At 39.8% G+C, this 18,818-nt stretch overlaps 2 protein-coding genes across 3 annotated transcripts in view; both read left to right on the top strand.

Annotated features, from left to right (window-relative positions):
• The first annotated feature begins 89 nt into the window (after positions 1 to 89).
• The window catches only part of HSPA14 (heat shock protein family A (Hsp70) member 14), a 35,780-nt gene continuing 17,051 nt past the window's right edge, over positions 90 to 18,818 (top strand). Inside the window, exons 1-10 of one of the 2 annotated variants that reach the window (XM_082853046.1) lie at positions 90 to 194; positions 1,205 to 1,285; positions 1,361 to 1,443; positions 9,604 to 9,652; positions 9,773 to 9,878; positions 11,020 to 11,110; positions 12,043 to 12,147; positions 13,249 to 13,410; positions 14,626 to 14,781; positions 16,710 to 16,812. In XM_082853046.1, coding sequence (XP_082709172.1) covers positions 138 to 194; positions 1,205 to 1,285; positions 1,361 to 1,443; positions 9,604 to 9,652; positions 9,773 to 9,878; positions 11,020 to 11,110; positions 12,043 to 12,147; positions 13,249 to 13,410; positions 14,626 to 14,781; positions 16,710 to 16,812 — 993 coding nt within the window. In that variant the 5' untranslated portion in view covers positions 90 to 137. Of the gene's footprint in view, positions 195 to 1,204; positions 1,286 to 1,360; positions 1,444 to 9,603; positions 9,653 to 9,772; positions 9,879 to 11,019; positions 11,111 to 12,042; positions 12,148 to 13,248; positions 13,411 to 14,625; positions 14,782 to 16,709; positions 16,813 to 18,818 lie in introns of those variants that run through there. The other variant, XM_082853047.1, reaches the window with a different exon arrangement.
• Positions 1,362 to 7,718, top strand: MSANTD7 (Myb/SANT DNA binding domain containing 7). Its single transcript, XM_082853054.1, has 3 exons — positions 1,362 to 1,443; positions 3,517 to 4,244; positions 4,754 to 7,718. Exons 2-3 carry the CDS (start codon positions 3,683 to 3,685, stop codon positions 5,275 to 5,277), a joined length of 1,086 nt encoding a protein of 361 aa, XP_082709180.1. The 5' UTR covers positions 1,362 to 1,443; positions 3,517 to 3,682; the 3' UTR covers positions 5,278 to 7,718.

The following is an 18,818-nucleotide window of genomic DNA, read 5'->3' on the forward strand; positions in this document are numbered from 1 at the left end:
CCGCGACGGAGGGACCGGACGCAGTGGGCGGGCGGGAACGTGAAGTCTCCGCGGTGCCTGATGGGGCTGTTCCGCGGCCTGGCGCTCTTGCGGCCGGGGGCACCGGTCGTTACTGCTACCGCCGTCTCTGCCGCCTCATGGCGGCCATCGGGGTTCACCTAGGCTGCACATCAGCCTGTGTGGCCGTCTATAAGGTGAGGGACTCGGGGACTTGGGCTGCGCGTACCCAGTTCTCTGGGTGCGAGGCCAAGTCCTTTGGTCTCCTGCGGGGCTGTGAACGGCGTGTCGCCGTTCTGGGGACGTCGCGCGGAGAGGTGATTCTGTGGGGAAGTTTCGGGCTGAGAGCTGGGCGGACCTGGCCTCGTCCCCCGCGGCTCCTCAAGGAAGGCCGCTGCGGACCCGGGACCTCACGGGCGCAGGAGCCCCCCGAGCGGGGGCGGACCCGGGACCTCGCGGGCGCAGGAGGCCCCGAGGGGGGGCGGACCCGGGACATCGCGGGCGCAGGAGGCCCCGAGGGGAGGGCGGACCCGGGACATCGCGGGCGCTGGAGGCCCCGAGGGGGACCTGAAAGTGTGGTACCCGGAGGTTTCTGGACGTTGGCCAGAACGCGGGGTGGCCGCATTCTGGAACTGGAGGTGTTGATCCCGCGAAGCGTGTGCAGCCAGGTGATGGTGTGTGCTCTATTCAGTTGTCCTTTCTGGAAATGAGAGAGCCTGACTAGGAGTTCGGGGCTTCCTGTCATCAGTGGGCAGGTGGAAGGAGCAATAATGAGGGACAGCCCTGATCCTAGTCTCACGTTTAAATGTCAAATGATTTGTAAGGAAAAGCCAAAGGGTTTAATGCTACTTCATCACATGTAGAGAGTGAAGAAAGATGCATTTATAGGGAAAGGAAGAGAAGTAGGAAGTTTAACGCGATAAGGCTTGTTATTGTACATAGATAGGTTGTTATTATGTCTGTTCTGTTATCCACTATGCAGAGCAGACTGAAAAAAATGAGGTAGTTCTTCATGGAATTCTGATCTTAATTAAAATCTAGGAAATTGATAAGGACAATTAAATCTACTTGTTTAAAATAATGATAAAGCAGTTTTTCTCTCCACATATATGTCAGAGTAACACTGGCCCACCCATGTCTGAATATATCTAAAGAGACTGTATATTTCATCACAAAAGAACTAATACAGTTGCGTATTTTTCTCCAGGATGGCCGGGCTGATGTGGTCGCCAATGATGCAGGTGACAGAGTTACTCCAGCTGTTGTTGCTTACTCAGAAAATGAAGAGGTACTGTTCCCCTCATTTTTGAACTTTGAAATAAGGAAAAAATTATGTGCGTTGTAATATATTGCTCTTTTTCAGGTTGTTGGATTGGCAGCAAAACAAAGTAGAATGAGGAATATTTCAAATACAGTAATGAAAGTAAAGCAGATCCTTGGCAGAAGGTATGGAATAAAATAATACTTTTACCCATGGTAATAAAAACGTGTTTATACATTCTAAGTGTAATGTGAAATGAAACTAGAAACGCCAGTGTGTTTTTTCATTGTTTTTTATGACTGGGTCATTTCACAGGCTGTTATCTTCTGATATTATCTTCTGCTGAGTCTTCTCAAGGATGGGATTCACTCAGACAATTGTTTCTTGCTTTCAGATCTGTTAGTATTGATAGATGCCAACATACATTTAGTTTTGATAATTTGTGTCATCCAGAGGTGGGAATTTGGACTTATCACATTTGTACAGTACTTTTTTAACTGAGGGAACTTGAAAGATTGTGTGCGAATTTGAAGATTTCTTTGCACTGTAGTTGAATTTCGTGGAATCTGTTATAATTGGTGAAATATTTATGTAGAAGCTATTGATTTTCTTCCTCAGATCTTTTTGTGACACTTTCTGGGAACTAAGTTTAACAGTTGGCTTTCAAATTTAAGCATTAGGGAAACAGCTTAATTAATGTCTTAAGAATCAGGTTAATCAGCTGTTGTAACTTTAATTAAAAGATTAAAGAGGCTCGCTTCCCCAGACTTCTGTCTCCTCAAATTATAGATTACCATGATAATTAGGGGTTTTCATTTTCACTGGAGTTGTAATACTTGCTATAGTGTTTTTAAATTTTCAAAGTGCTTTCACATCTATTATTTTATTTAATCCTCTCAAATCCCTGTAAGATTGTCAGGCAGGTTTTATCCCTTCCCATTTCTAGATGAGAAAATCAAGGCACACAGAAGTTAGATATCCCTAAATTAGTTGGGGGGTAAACTAGAAAGGACTGCAGTCCAGGGTGCCTAACCGTTAGCCCCAGGTTCTTTCCTTTCTACTTCGTCAGTTAAGAATTTAGGTAGAAATTTCCTTGTGTTGACTTTAGGATTGGGGGATCATGGATTAAATTTAAAATTTATTTCTTTTATACATACAGATATTTTTTACTATCCCTTACCTGTGTTTAGTTAAACTGAATTTGATACTCATTTTTTTCCCCTTAGGATCTTTATGCATTACATCAAAACTTGTAGTATTTCAGAGAGAATTCAAATATTCTCTGATGATACATATATTCCCATATCCATTTATCTGTTGACAAAATTTAGTACTGAGCATATTGGAAATAATTTGAGTTGGTGTCAAAAATTTTCAAATTATAGACTGAAAAAAAAATCAGGGAGTTGTAGAAGCTAGATTCACTCATTGTAAGCAGCCAACAATGTATTTTTTAAGTAAACTTTTTTTTTTGAGATAATGGTAGATTTACATACTGTTACCAGAAATGATACAGAGAGATGGAATGTATTATTGGATTTACCATTTTCTCCCAGTGGTAACGTCTTGCAAAACTATACTACAGTATCACAACCAAGGTACTGGCATTGATATAATCAAGATACAGAACAGTTCCACAGATCCATCGCCTTGGTAGCCCTCTTTGTTTTTTTGCTGCTATTTTGGGGCAGGTGGTGGAAGTAAAGACATGGAGGTCTTCTGCCATATTATGCAAAAAGCTTTGTATTAGCAAGAACAACTTCAGCTCACTTTTCTGGCCCTGGAAGTTACCTTTTAACAAAAGAGTGCAATGGTGACAGTCAGCTGGGTAATACGTAGCCACAGCATGCTACTTAGACCAAGGTTAGTAAGGAATGAGCCCCTTTAGACATGTATTGCTGTGCCATGGTCCTGCTAGGACTTCTCCAGAATGAGCTGCCTCATGGTCCAGGCATTTCTCCGCCTCGGTCTGTCTGCTTAGAAGTTAATGGTGATTTTTATAGATACACAGTTGTACCAGGTCTCAGCCTTGGAAGCATTCTGCCCTTTGTGGAGGAGCCAGTCCCCTTGTTACCAAGCCAGTAAGGCCCTTTTTAGCCCTCGATCCAGTACCCATCCTGAGCGAACTCCCAAAGTTGGGCTTTCTCAGTGTTGGCATCCTGCCTCTTTGCAGCCTACTTACAGGTAGCACCGCTTAACTTGCTGCCACAATTATCCTTACCCATCCCTGTAACTTTCATTCCCCTGTGGCCTTCCAGCCAGAAATGCGGTCCTTGGACCTGGCTTCTCAGCAATTAGCCCTGAGAGGGAAGAATCGGCTGGCTCCTGGAGATAGACCTGAGCACACAGAGCCTCCCCACACCTTCAGATCGGCACCTTGCTGCCCAGGAGCCTCCTCCAGCTAGCCTTCCTTCCCAGTCCGCTATGGCCACTTCCAATAGCAGCGCAGGCATCCGGTGGTCCAGACAGGAGACACGCACGCTTCTCTCCATACTAGGTGAGGCAGAGTATATTCAGCGCCTCCAGACCGTGCATCACAATGCAGACGTCTACCAGGCTGTGTCTAAGCGGATGCAGCAGGAAGGCTTCCGCCGCACCGAGCGTCAGTGCCGCTCCAAGTTCAAAGTCCTGAAGGCATTATATTTAAAGGCCTATGTGGCCCACGCCACAAGTATGGGTGATCCACCACACTGTCCCTTTTATGATACGTTGGATCAGCTTCTCCGAAATCAGATAGTGACTGACGCAGACAACGTAATGGAGGATGCTGCTTGGGCCAAGCACTGTGATCGGAACTTAGCGGCCCCTGACACCCCAGGAGAAGAAGGAGCCAGCATTCTGGGAGCAAAGAGGACTCAGGCAGCAGATCATCAGCCTGTCTTGAAAACAGTTAAGGAACCAGATGAGGATTGTCAACTGAGGATCAGTGACCAGATGCGAGAAACCAGTGACCTTGAGGACTCCTGGGATGAATCTTCGGGTGCAGGTAACTCCCCAGCGTGTGAAGGATCAAGGTCCCAGAGTCACTTGTTTCTAATCGTTACATGTTTGGATGGTGACCTTGTCAGCATAGTCCCTATTTCTGCCCCCTGCCCTCTTTTTTAAATCTAATGGTAAGATAAAGGGCTTCAGGTTTTTAAGAGGCGTGACCCTAGGTATGTAAGATATTAGAGCTCCTTTAAACCTGGAAGCACTCCTTAGAACCAGACTAGTTTGGGCATTGTTAATAATGGAGACTTAGGAATTTGTGGCTGTAGAGTAGGTTGGATAGCTATGTGGAAGGGGGCTCAGGAAGGCGAGGGGAGAGGTTTTGGATGTGTGATTGCAACAGAACAAAATGTCCAGATAAGGAAGTGAATTCTTCCCCATCCCTTGTGGAAAGAGGCCTTGCTGGGAATACCATAGCTTTGTCACTGTCCCTCAGCTCTGCTGCTGGCTCCAAGCATTCCCGTAGCAGGAATGTAATCTCTGCAACATTGTTGCTTTGTTTTTCAGGGTGCTCTCAAGGGACCCCCAGCTACAGCAGCTCCCACCACCTTTTCAGAGGTGCAGCTGCTCCCTGTCAGAGCAGCCCCGTGACCAGACTGGGGGTGTCCGGTGAGCCCAGCCCCTGCACCAGCTCCAGCCGAAACACTCCCGGGGTGGCCTCGGCACAGCGGCCTCCGGGCTCCTCCTCCAGAGTTCCTTTTGTTTCTGGTGGGGATGGGCCTTTGACCAGTGAGCCCCCTCCCAGGTGGGCAAGGCGAAGAAGGCGGTCCGTGGCCAGGACTATCGCAGCCGAGTTGGCAGAAAACAGGAGATTGGCGCGAGAACTTTCAAAGCGGGAGGAGGAAAAATTGGACCGGCTGATTGCCATTGGCGAGGAGGCCAGTGCTCAGCAGGACACAGCCAACGAGCTGCGCAGGGATGCGGTGGTCGCCGTCAGACGCTTGGCCACAGCGGTGGAAGAGGCAACCGGTGCTTTCCAGCTAGGGCTTGAAAAGTTGCTTCAGAGGTTAATTTCAAACACCAAAAGTTAGGAGCTGATCACACAAGGGTGTATTTCCTACTCTGGCAGAGGCCCGGGTCCAACGTCTGCCTTCTGGTAGCCTGCCTCCTTTTCCGTGTCCTCAGGAAAAAAAAAGAGTGGATGGACCATTAACGTGCAGAAGGGTAGTAATACTAGAATATTCAAGGGTAGAATACTTGCTTCTCCCAAGCGTCTCCACTAGTTGAAAGACGTTTCAGAAACGTGAGAGGTGACCTAGTAGACAACGGAAGCAGGCAAGTCCAGAGAACTAGTTAGCCCTGGCTTCACCACTGATGCGGGACAACTTAGTTTACCTCTCAACACCAGTTTCCTCGGCTGTTAAAAGGGGGCAGCCTGCCTACCTCACAGGGTTGTTGTGAGGATCAGATGGCTTAAATAGATGTGAAAGGGTTTAAAAGTTTAAAAGCACTATACACATGTAAGTTATTAAAGCATATGACCTTGGCTGAGGTCAGGCTAGGATGAAGCACAGTAGCTGACAAGATGTAGAATTAGGGCTGTATACCAAGACCTCATTGCTTGAATCTACTAGTTTAACTTGACTGCTTCCTGGAGTTTACAAGCTTCACTTCTTTAAATCTCTCTATAGCTCGTGAGGCTAACATAGACACAACACGTATTGGTACCTTTATCTCATATTTTCACTGCTGTGTCTGTGACATACCGAGTAGCACACACTCAATAGTCAAACCATCTTTCCCTCCATTTTACTAGTCCTCAGTCTCTTAACACTATGGGTATAATTCACAACTGACAGGGAGCCACAATCGTGCGTTTTGGTTCATATTGATCATCTTTGATATAATGAGAAATTGGCTGTCTTATAAAATATTACATGTAAGTAAATTCTTTGCATTCCATATTTTTTAGGTTCCATGATTATGCCTAATTATATATCTTGAGCATTGGTTTGCCATTTGGACCTCGTGGAAACAATTCAGATGATATCAGTTTCCCAAATGCTTTTAGCTAATTTTGTTCTTCTCTGTTAGCCTTTTTTCTGTCTAGTATGTTACAGAAGGCAAGCCCTAGAAAACTTTTCTTTTAGGGAACTTTCCAAAGTCACTTTTTCTCACACGTTATAGACAAAAGTTCACCTCATTAATGGCATATGATGGAATAGAACAGCTTTGGGAACAGTTGGGTGGTGTGTATAAGGACGGCCTGCAATAGCTAGCTCTCTTTAAGCACCAACCCTCCACAAATCCATCCCCTTTTCCCTCCAAAACATACACATCCTAGAGGAGATATGATGGTGTTGAGCCATGCTTCCAATTTACTCTAGAAAGGAAGCCATTACTGACCATCGTTAACCTAACTTAAAGCTCTTAGCTGTTATTTAGTACTTTCAGAAAGTACAAAAGGGAGACTTAGAACGTAAAGAGCTTTCCTGTAATCAAGAGGCTGGAAAAAAAGTGCAGGCATGTTGGGAGAGGTTTAATTTTCTATTTTGCCAGATTGGTTGCTTACCTAAATGCTGGAAATAGCAATAGGTGGAGAAATGGTCCAGACCACAGTGGGAACATATGGGGAGCAGGAATAGATGGCAGGTTCCTCTGGGGAATGGGCCATTTTGTAGGAGGCAGCGTGAGGTAGAACACACTGGAATCTAGCCAGAACCCCCAAATTCTAATGCTGCCACACTTCGTTACACTGAGCAGATCACTTGCCCTTTTTGTGCCTCGGTTTGTCTCTAAAATGAGAGGTTTGTACTAGGTGACATTTCTTGTACCTTCCAGTTCTAAAAAATTAGATGAATAGCATAACAAAAGGCAAAGTGAAATTCTGATTGCGATATTTTCAGACACAGCAGCGTATTAACGTATGTGAAATCCTGGTAACAATTGTGTTGTAAGGAAGCATTCTATGGCATTAATATTTATGAATGTACTTTTGAACTTCTGTAAGCACCACACCCAGACACAGATTCCGTGCTTTAAAAGAGCGTATGTTTAAGGCACGGAAATGGAGATATATAATTTTTTTTTCTCAGTTTTAGGCCCTTACGTGGAGGGGTCCATGTCAGTTACAACTGGATAACACTACTGTAGATAGGTAGACTTTCTGGAAAAACAGGGAAGTACTTGAAAGAGTTAGGCCTGTACTATATTAATCTATTAATGGTAGCAAAGTACATAGGCAGGGATTTATTTGAGATAAGAGAAGTGCTGAAGAGCAGAAGTCAAGGTGAACTTGGGAGGTAGTAGTGTGCAGGTCTAATGGGCAGAGTAAGGTTAGGAATAAAACAAGGGAAAAATCTTTAAAAACAGGCCAAACCTTGTGAAGAGGAGAGAAGTCGTAATAAGGGGAGGCTGTAGAGAAACAGGCCCAGAAATGCTGTCTGAGCTGTAGGCCCAGCCGTGACTCCCTGTCAGTCTGCAGGCAGGTCACTTTACCATTCTGTACCTCAGGCCCCTCCGCTATCCAGTGGGAGGCTATCCCTGCTACCTCGCAGGAGCTGTGTGAGGGCCCAGTGGGCAGATGAATGTAAAGACAGACGTTTCCAGACCGGGTGGGCTCTGTACTGGGAGAGTTGGGGGGAAGAAGCCCGGCAGTACGTGAGCGCTGGTGAGTGCTGGTGAGTGCGGGGCAGGGCCCTTCAGGAGGGAGGGGGAGGGGCAGGATGAAGGCCCTGGTACCCTGCTAGGAGTGATGCTCTGCCTGCCTCCTGAAGCCCTCCACGTAAATGGCGCTGTGTATGCCAGCCTGCCACCACCCTCTGTCTCTGTTCAGTAACTCAATCCTGGTGTGGACAAATAAAGTTGTCATCTGTACCTGGCTGTGGTCAGTCCACTACTTTCTGGCGCTACCGTGATCGTTTGTCGTCACCTCCATTCTCTGCTTTCTGCTCCTCCGCTGGCTAACCTCCAGGGTCTGGCCTCTCTGTGGCCCTCAGAGCTACGTGTGCTTCTGGCCTCACCTGAGCGAGGCCCTCTCTGCATGGCAATTGAGAAAGAATTTTCCGTTTCTCAGAGTTCTATAAATTCCATTAAAATATCCTTTTCTGGCAAGTTATCTTGTCTGAGTGATAGATAGCTATTTGGTGAAATTATCCTGGTTGACTTAAATTCTGTCCTAAAGGAAACAGAACCACTAAGTGTCATGCCAAAATTACAGTATTGGTAGGAAAAAAAAATTACTGTGGGCACACTTAATCTTTTTTTTCTTACCCTTAAAATATTTGTCCAGGAGCTAGTATAAATATTGGGTTTAGAAAAGGGGCAGGGGTGGGGGAAGTCTAGTGGAAAGAATATTAAACCTTGCCTTAAAGATCTGGATTCCAGCCAGTTGTTCTATTAATTAGTCATGTGACTTTGGGCATTTTCCCCTTTACAAGATTAGGGTCCTCAGATGTTCAGTTACCCTTCAGCAATTAGCCAGTGTTAAATTTCACCTGCTGTTACTAAACAGTTAAGACTGGTCTCTGGACAGAATAGCCACTGCCCCTTGCAAGAAGGATTTAGTGAAAGGGTCTACCTCATCTTCGTTTCTAGTTGAAATTAAGCCAAAGATCAGACTCCTGTCCCTGCTCACGGCAAAAGTACCTTAGTCATTTAGCATCTCACCGCGAGGCAGTCTAAACCCTAGCCTGGTAGAGAAGGCCTGGGATCAAGTACTGACTCTGCCCCTTATAGTGTTGGGAAGATCAGATAAGGTAATACATGTGAAAACATTTTGCAGTCTGCATTAATTCGTATTACTATTTTGAGCAACATAACACCCATTGTTTTAATTTTTCCATTGCCATACACAATTGTTTAGTGCCTACTTTGTATAGGATATTATATATCTATCTACCTGCAGTAGTCTGCACTTTTACATATATAATATTCATACTTTTGCTTAGTCCTTTCAGGTTTCAGGCACTGATTCGTATTCAGAAACCAAGCAGCAAAGATGGTGCTAGGTATTCTGGTTTGCCATTAGTTTGTGGTCCTTTTGTCCTTTTTATCTCAGTGGTTGGGTCTTCAGGATCAAAGATACGAGTATATATGACATAAAATCATTGATATTATGAAAATCATCCCCAAATGTTTAACACCTGTTGATAGTAAGATCAGAACAAGGAAGAGCTATTCACTTTCAAATGTGAAGTTAGCACTTTAATAGAATTACTCAACCTTGTAAATTCCGCAGCCATTCATTCCTACCGTCTAAACCTACCCTATTGCAAGATTTCTTTTAATATTAAGCAACTTAATTTTGTTTATATTTTTATATTTGTCAAGTGGTATTGAAGAATATAGTCTTCTTTAAAACTTATATGTCAATAATAGTGATATAAATATTTAACTATGTTTATCTCTATGGACAGCTCTGATGATCCACAGGCTCAGAAATACATCAGGGATAGTAAGTGTTTAGTGAGTATGCTTCTATTATTATTTCCCTGTTACACAAAGTAATTGCCAGTTATATTGATTTGAAACTGTATTTTTATTAAAATCATTCCTTATTTAACACACTCATAATTTCCTTCATAGGTCATTGAAAAAAATGGGAAATTACGCTATGAAATAGATACTGGAGAAGAAAAGAAATTTGTCAGCCCAGAAGATGTTGCCAGACTGATATTTAGTAAAATGAAAGGTATTGAGCAAAAGAAAAGATCTTTTTAAAAACTCACCTTTAAAAAAATCTAGAGATGGTTTTTGATCTGGGGCTAATAAGCAGGGTGATTGAGCGAATGAGCAGTGAGGAGACCTAAATTATGCTAGACCTGCCCGGGCCACTAACTGGCTATGTGACCGTGGTTAAATGACTTATTTCCCTGACCTTGGTTTCCCTAGAAGTAATGTAAATGGATGGGGCCAAATTAGCATTTTCAAAACTTCTTAAGATGAAGTGACCAGGTGGTCCAGTGGCTAAGACTCTGCGCTCCCAACGCAGGGGACCGAGTACAATCCCTGCTCAGGGAACTAGATCCCACACGCATGCTGCAACTAAGAGTTCGCATGCCGCAACTAAAGATCCCACATGCGGCAACTAAGACCCAGTGCAGCCAAATAAATAAGTATTTTTTTTAAAAAGATGAAGTGGCCAATAAGCTTGGTGAATAGTGAATGTCGTATCTCTTTCAAGATTGACAATGCACTCTCCACAGTAATTTAGGCAGATTAAGTAGGTCTGGTTTTATCTCCACTTCAGGTGAAGGCTTGGAGCTAGCTGAGCAGCCATCTGTGGAGCAACTTGAGGGGTTCTGGAGTAGATTACTGACAAGGCTTACTTCAGCTCTGGAATGTGTAATGGATTTGTGGGATGGAAGGCAGCCTTTCACCATGGTCGTTGGTCTGCACATTAGTGCATTGGAAGCTCGTTGTCTAAGAACCCGTCTAATTTGGGAGGTGGTTGAAACTTGGAAGCCTAAGAGCAAGGCACTTTGGAAAGTACTTAGTTCCATGTCCACAAACTATACCAAAACCACAAAAAAGTAGTGCACAATTTAAGAGAGCAAGAGAAGATCATTGGGGTGGAGCAGTCAAGTGAACTGGCAAATCCTTATAGTGAGAATGTCTTTGGCTCAAATTAACAAACCTCAGAGTATCGCTTGACATTTTTGTGTATCATCAGAATTTATTTTTATATATATTTTTTCTTCCCATTTTATTGAGATATCATTGACATACAGCACTGTATAAGGTGTACAGCGTAATGATTTGACTTATGTATATCATGACATGATTACCACAGTACGTTTCATGAACTTTTAAAATATTTTTTTCACGTACAGAAACAGCACATTCTGTCTTGGGCTCAGATGCAAATGATGTAGTTATTACTGTTCCATTTGATTTTGGAGAAAAACAAAAAAATGCTCTTGGGTAAGTATAATATGGGGTTTCTTTTACTTGCTTAGTTAAAGGAAATAACAGATTTCACAGTATCACTATATAGTGAAAGGTAAAATTGCATTCGAAAATAACTTACACAATAAAGTTGTATTTGTAAATACATGTATATTTACATATGTAAATCGTGTGGTAAAAAGTTATGGTAGTAATCATTAATAGTTCCTTTATTTTATGAAATGTCAAAAGAACATAAAATTAAATGTACTTTCTTAGCTATTTTGATTGGAAATGTTTTTGATTACCAGGTTAAGTTGATGTTTATGAATCACTTTGCCTTAGTGTCATGTAATTAAGGCTTACGTGGGAATTATATAAAAATAAGCAATTTTAGAAAATATTTACGATTATTTTTTCACCTTAGGTTAACATCTAAACAAAAAGTTATATTTAGTTTTTATAGGTTGTTATGCAAATGTAATTGGCAAGCACCCAGTCTTTTGCTCTGTGGATAGAGTTCCCTATGGGGCTTTGCTGAACACCTGAGTTGCTTCTGGGGCAGAGAATTGCTTTATTTACTTGCACTTGTGGGGTGTTAAAACTGTGACCCTAAATTAAAGAAGTTGGAAAATGCTAAAATGTATTATAAATATGTTCTAATCTCTTTCTAAAGTTTGTAAGCTTGAGCACTTGGAGAGCTTTCTCTTCCTTACTCAATATAAGCACGTTATTTTCTTTGTCAGGGAAATAGACTCTGAACATTATTATTTTAAACAGGAAGTGATCTACGCTTAAAGACTTAGGTCTGTTTCTTATGTTCTGTTATCTTCTAAAGATCATTACCCTTCATGTTCTACTTACAAAGTCTTATATGCTATTGCATAAAATCTTCAGCAGAGCATTTCTAAAAATGTAGACTTCAACATGTTGTGATACTAAATGTATTAAAAGTAAATTGTCCACAGGGAAGCAGCCAGAGCTGCTGGGTTCAATGTTTTGCGGTTAATCCACGAACCTTCTGCAGCTCTTTTGGCTTATGGGATTGGACAAGACTCCCCCACTGGAAAAAGGTAAAAACCATATTTGCAGCTTTAAGTTTTTCACTGCAGAAAACATTTTAGATTATAGCAATTATTTCAGTAGAGATTGTTACATAGGTTCCAATCTAAAGGTTCCAAGCCTTTATGGATGGAAAGACATCGAAACTCTCACCTGGAGTTTTTCAAATAGATGAGAAAGATGTCCTAGGAAAGCAGAGAAAGAGTATAACAGGCAGGAGGGAAGGTTGAGCTTTTCCGCCCTTCTCTTATCACCTACACTTTGTCCCCTTAGTGGAGGAAGATTTGAAATTTATAAGCCCAGCCAAGTTCCAGCTGAAGCTCTAGGGCACCGTTAATTTTACTACCAATTCTAATTATTAAACATGCTTAGAAACAGTGAGGTCTTTTATGTACATTTGTCTTGGCAGGAGATGGGGGAAAAGCCAGTATGGGGATTTAAGACTTCATTGAAATAAGACTTAATGAAATAGTAAGACATACTCCTAATTTAATTATAAAACTTGTCTTAATAGATCTGACACATCGTGTAATTTTAGGGAAATCAATTCAGATGTGTTAATTTCCCCTAATTGTGTCATTTCATTCATATCTCACAATTAACCTAATATGTATAAATTACTAGCAGATTTTTTTTTAGGTAAACTAAAATATAGAATATAAATTACAGTATCAGAAATTTTGGATTTTGATACATAGGAAATTGGCTCCTAGTTTTGCATATGTTTTACTTTTGTAGAACATGTTATTGCAGTAGTAACAAGGACAATATTAACATAAAATTTCTATGTTTAATTCTCTTAAAATTCACTTTAATTACAAATCTCTTCTTTATTTACTTTGAAAAGTTAGTGTTTTGAACTCTAGTTAGTCAGAAGAATACAGTTTTACCAGTACAACTAAATGAAAAAGAGCTTTGACTTAAAATCAGAAGATCTGGTTTCTAGGCTTAAGTCATCACTGAGTGATGACCATGGACAACTTAGTTACTCATGTGAGATTTTCAGTTTCCTCATATGTGATTTATAGTGACTTGTTAGTTTAAGAAGTCGAACCTGGCTTTACAATGCTGTGATTCTCTCATAACTTACTCATGTTATCTTTTTTCTTAAGCAACATTTTGGTATTCAAACTTGGAGGAACATCCTTATCTATCAGTGTCATGGAAGTTAACAGTGGAATATATCGTGTTCTTTCAACAAACACTGATAATAACATTGGAGGTACACATTTCACAGAAACCTTAGCACAGTACCTAGCTTCTGAGTTTCAGAGGTGAGTATAAAGGGACTTGATGATATATTTCGATTGAAGTTTCACTTCAGGTTTAATTTTTTCCTAATTTATTTGAAATTGCCCTTCAAAGGAGGACATGTTTTTTCCAGTGCGCTGGATATTTTTGTGTCTAAAGTTCTAAGGTCTGTTCTGGTAAACGGGGAAGCAGAGGCCAAGCTGCCCAGTGCAGTGTACTTGGATTTTTCCCTCAATTCTTCAGTGGTTGCTTTTATGTCTGGATGAAGGAGGGTAAAAGCACTGAGGCCTGACTACCTTCTGAACAGTTTTTACAGGTGTAGAAGATAATGTTATAGTTACATTCCAGTAAGTGAATGTCTTGCAGAGTGTTGATTTTATTACTAATCTACTACCACAAGGAATATTTTAGTTTTGTTGCTGGATATAATTATTCCATTCAAAATTCTAATCCTGTTTGGCACATCATGAGTCAAATATATAAAGGTTATATTTGGGACATTCCTGCTGTAAAAAGAAGCTGAAATAGCATTTTCATCAGTTTGACTAAACTGGGTAAAAAAAAGTCTTGAAAAAGTGATAATTTCTCATTTCTTTAATAAAGACCTATACTGCTTTTTGTTGTAAAGGAGTTCCAACTCAAGGAAGGGCTGTGTTAATTTTACTATGGATTTCAGTTTTTCAACATGTTTAAAATCAGGGCCATCAACATCACCACTTAGCAAGCAGTTTTAACAATTAACTCCCCTTGGAGGTAGCGGAACTAAAATTTTACGTATTTCGTTATGTTTCAAATTTCTCTGAAGAAGCACTTTTAGTTCTTTTTTTTTTTTTTTTTTTTGCTGGACAGATAATTTTGTGCCTTCAAACAATAATCATGCTGTGGTTGTAACGGGTGAGGTGTGAGACTTGACCCAGTTGCATGAATCTCCTTTAACCTCCTTTTGTCTCATCTGCAAAAAGATGATGGTTCCTGTACTTCTTCAAAGCACAGTCCATTATTGTGATTACAGAATCCAGCAATTCAAAGTGTTAAGTATATTGATTATTCATTTTTCTTGAGACACTTCTTTAAATGCAGAGAATTTTCTTCGGATATTTTGGAGATACTAAAATCTGGTATTAATATTGATTCATGAGCTTATAGTTATCCTAATAAGGATTATCCAGATTTTAGTTACAATAAATTCTAAATGACCTAGTAATTTTTAAACTTCAAAGATTGTATTTTTAATTTAGATCCTTCAAACATGACGTGAGAGGAAATGCCCGTGCCATGGTGAAACTGATGAACAGTGCTGACACTGCAAAACATTCTTTGTCAACCTTGGGAAGTGCCAATTGTTTCCTTGACTCATTGTATAAAGGTCAAGATTTTGACTGCAATGTGTCCAGGTAAAACTGCAGTTCAAAAAACTTAAAAAACTTTCAAGTGTATTCACATTTAGGTGTAATTTTCTCACTTTGGGTTTTTCGTTTGCTCATTTAAGGTTTATTAGCCCTCTATAAAAGGGGAGTTTTCCTGTCTTTACTTCTGGGGTCCAACTCTTGTCAGACTAAATAACTGTTCTCAAAGTAATCATGTCAGCTGTGATTGCCCTGTTATTTTACAGCTACAAAGAGCAGTGTGTGAAAAGGGCTTCCTAGATCTTTTTTTTTTTTTTAACATCTTTATTGGGGTATAATTGTTTTACAATTCCTAGATCTTTGAAAGAAAGATGAGAGAAGACTTGAAGTTTGAGATTTGCGAGTTTCTCTTACTGAATAGCAGTCCCATCTGTATAGTCCCTAGTTCTCTCTGGGGCTTGCACATGTATCAGTGGTTGTTACTATAACTTGATCGTTACCCCTGTGTGGCAGGCTGTATTCTAAGTACTTTCTATGTATTAACTCTCAAATTCTCCTAACAACCTGATGAGGTAAGTACTGTTATTTTCCTTACTTTACACAGGAGGAAGCTGAAACACAGGTTTCATTTCTTGTCCGAGGTTATCCAGCTAGTAAGTGACAGACCTTGGACTCAAACCCAGCTAGTTTTGACTCCAGAGTTCTGTTACCTATCACAGTACTTTGAGGATTGATCCCTTTCTTGGTTTTATTTGATCTGTCATCCATTGGCAGCATTGTAAATTTTAATAGCTTTTATGACATTTAGTAAACACAGTTTTAATGTGCATAAAATTGTTTTTAATGCTCATATCTTTTACTTAATCCAAAACATTGCTTACAAATGATTGCACCTTCACCCAGGAAGTCCAAGGGAGGCCGTTGTCCTATCATCCTATCATTTTGCATTGCATATTCCTCAGAATAATAATAGCTACCGTTAGCACAATTTAAACCTCCCAACAAGATAATGGATGACTTGGAAGCATAGTGAAGTTGTCCAGAATTACAGTATTATATTATTTTTAGGCTTTTACTGAGTCTGTGTGGTTAAATTCTCTCTTCATCTGGCCCTTGTAGTTTAGCTTCCTCATCTCCCTGGGCTTTCTCGAAGACTCCAGGTCAGCACTGCCACCTGTGGCTGTTTAAACTTTTTAATTAATTACAGGTAAATAACATTAAAAATTCGGTTCCTCAGTAGCATTAGCCACAGTTCAAGTGCTCAGTAGTCTCATGTAGCCAGTGGCTCCAGAAAGTTCTCTAGATCTTTTAAGAGAGATTTCAAGCTACAATCTAAAAGAAAGTTGTTAAAAATTGAATTTAAATCTCTTTTGTGGCAACAGAGTCTTTATATTAACTTAGTGCTAAGTTTGTCCAAGTACTCAGTATATGTTTGCTTATTAATAAGGAAATAGAAGGAAATAGAATTTCTTAAGAAGGAAATAGAATTCGTAATTTTATTTGCTAGCATTTAAGCTTCTCGGTGCAAAAGAACTAAACCTATGTGCAGCATAGGCTCAGACTATAAAGAAAAGTAGTGAGAAACAATTTTTAAAATTTTAACACATAAAAATAGCAAAAATTTCCAAATGGTGGTTTGATTTGGATCAATAGATTTATTGTCAGAAATGCCATACACTGAGTATTTATTTTTAGGTGTTTTGAAAGCTTACAAGCAGGCTATGGGTAAGATAATCTTCCATCTGAATTTAATACTAAACATCTTCATACATTTGTAAATGGATAACCTAGACCTTTTCACCCCATGATATTGCACTGCTGGGTGTTTAACATCCTGTTCTGATCATAAACCTATTCTAAAGAGATTCATCACAGTAGGTTTTGTCATTAACCTTCACAAGAAAAAGATGTCTTGTTTGACTTTTTTCTGTGTCTTCTCTGTGTGTATGTGTATTTGTGTATGTGTGTGTGTACAGAGCAAGATTTGAACTTCTCTGTTCTCCACTTTTTAATAAATGTATAGAAGCAATCAGAGAACTCTTAGAACAAAGTGGATTTACAGCAGATGATATCAACAAGGTAATACTTTTGTATTTTCTTATTTATGTTGGGAATAATTTTCAATTTGGAATTTAGGAAGCAGCCCCTTGGTACTGAAAGAATATTTTTACACATTTAAATATTTTCTTAGCTTGTATTAGGAAGGACATTGATTAAATTTTGATTAATGGCTCTGATGAACTCATAGTTCTGTATGTTCATTTTCTTAGCAAGAAAGACTAATTCCTTTTCAGTATATTTTTTATATGTAAGCAAAAACTGACAGATATTAGAACATTTGCCTTGCGTCAAGCACTGTTTCTAAGCATCTTACATGTATTAACTTGCTGATTGCTCACCAACAGCTCCGTGAAGTAGGTGTTATTATTTATCCCCATTTTAGAATTGGAGGCACAGAGGTTCAAAGGTATAAGTAACTTCATGGTAATTGTGTGTTTAGTGGTAGAGCTAGGATTTCACTCAGTGTGGTTCCCAAGTCTGCTCTTAACCAGTACACCAAACTGCTTCTCTCTGCTTGCTGAGAAATATTGCATATTTGCTTGCATAAGAAAAGATTTTGAGACTTTCAAAAATATTCCAACTGTTTACTGTTCTCTTTTCTCCCAAGATTATTTCTACTCATTTAAAATACATACACATTTTTTTCATTTTTGTTAATAAAGGAATTTTCATATAAGAAAACGCAGAAAATAGGTAGTGTTTTATTTTATAATAAACTAGTCTAATTTGTATGCACAATTTTGAATTCTATGTTCCTTAAATAATAATATAATCAATTTCTTTGCCCATATTACTGTGTAGTCTTCATCAACACAATTTTAAATAGGCTCAATATCCTAGAAAAGGAAGAGCACCGTAGATTATTTCATTGTTCTGTTTGGACTCCTAGATCGGGTCTTCCCCTCCCCAGAACAGTGATACCCATCTTTTGCCATATTTAAGGTTACTCCTTGGGATAGAGTCCCATAGTAAAATCATTGGGTCAAAGAGTATAAATAGCTTAAACCTATTTTTACCTTCAGTTACCTTCCAAGAGAGTTGAATTAACTTATACTTTCATCAGCAATATATGAGAACAGACATTTTACTGTAACCTTGCTGACACTGAGTTTTATCATTTAAAGATAAATTTTCCATTAGGTAGTTGAAAAAAAGATATTTTTTACTTTATATTTTGTTGGGTACTATAGGATTCTTTAAAAATATTTATTATTAATATTATTAAATAATGTTTAATCTTGTGTTTCCTTATGTGTAAATATTTCATATTCTTTGCCTGTTTGATCAATTAAATCTTAGTATTTTTTAAAATGTATTTGTGTAAATGCTTTATATAATCAGAAAATTAACTGCTGTTTACTATAGTCTTCTTTTGAGGCATGCAGTTTACTGTTTAACTTTGGTCCTGTTATGGAAGAGGGTATTTGATACACTGAGGTTTCATTTATTTATCTATTTAAATCTGTTGGTCTGTTACTCTGATTTCTTCAGCTGCTTCTAAGTTTATAAATTCCATCTTTGTTCAGGTGTATTTAATACTATTTTCTTTTTGCTGTAGTTTGAAAGTTTTTATATTTTCACTATTTTGCTGTATGCTGTAAGATGGAAATTGCATTTTTTTGTCTTTTGGTGGAGGTTTTCCCTTCAGTCTAGTTCAGTAAGTATTTTTTTTGAACACTTATAACATGCCATGCGTTGTGCTAGGTGATTGGGGGTGTGTGTGTGGGAGGGTGAAGGTGGCTTACAAAGATTAAGGCACATGGAAGAGTGGTACAAGGCAGGGGTGGAAGGGAATGAGCTTGGAGACAGACCCACCTGAACTGGAAGGCTCACACTGCTGATTGTTCCAGAACAGACAAATCACTTAATTTCATGAGCCTTACTTGTCTCTTCTTATTAAGGAGGGTGATAATACTTAACTTATAAGTATAACTTACTCTATAAGGTTGTTATGAGGATTAAATGAAATATCATGTATGGCACAGGGTGTGCTGTATTGTAGATGATCAGTTAATGTGAGTTCT

The sequence above is a fragment of the Leucopleurus acutus genome (assembly GCF_964270905.1).
Source record: "Leucopleurus acutus genome assembly, chromosome: 1".
NCBI classification, from domain to species: domain Eukaryota; kingdom Metazoa; phylum Chordata; class Mammalia; order Artiodactyla; family Delphinidae; genus Leucopleurus; species Leucopleurus acutus.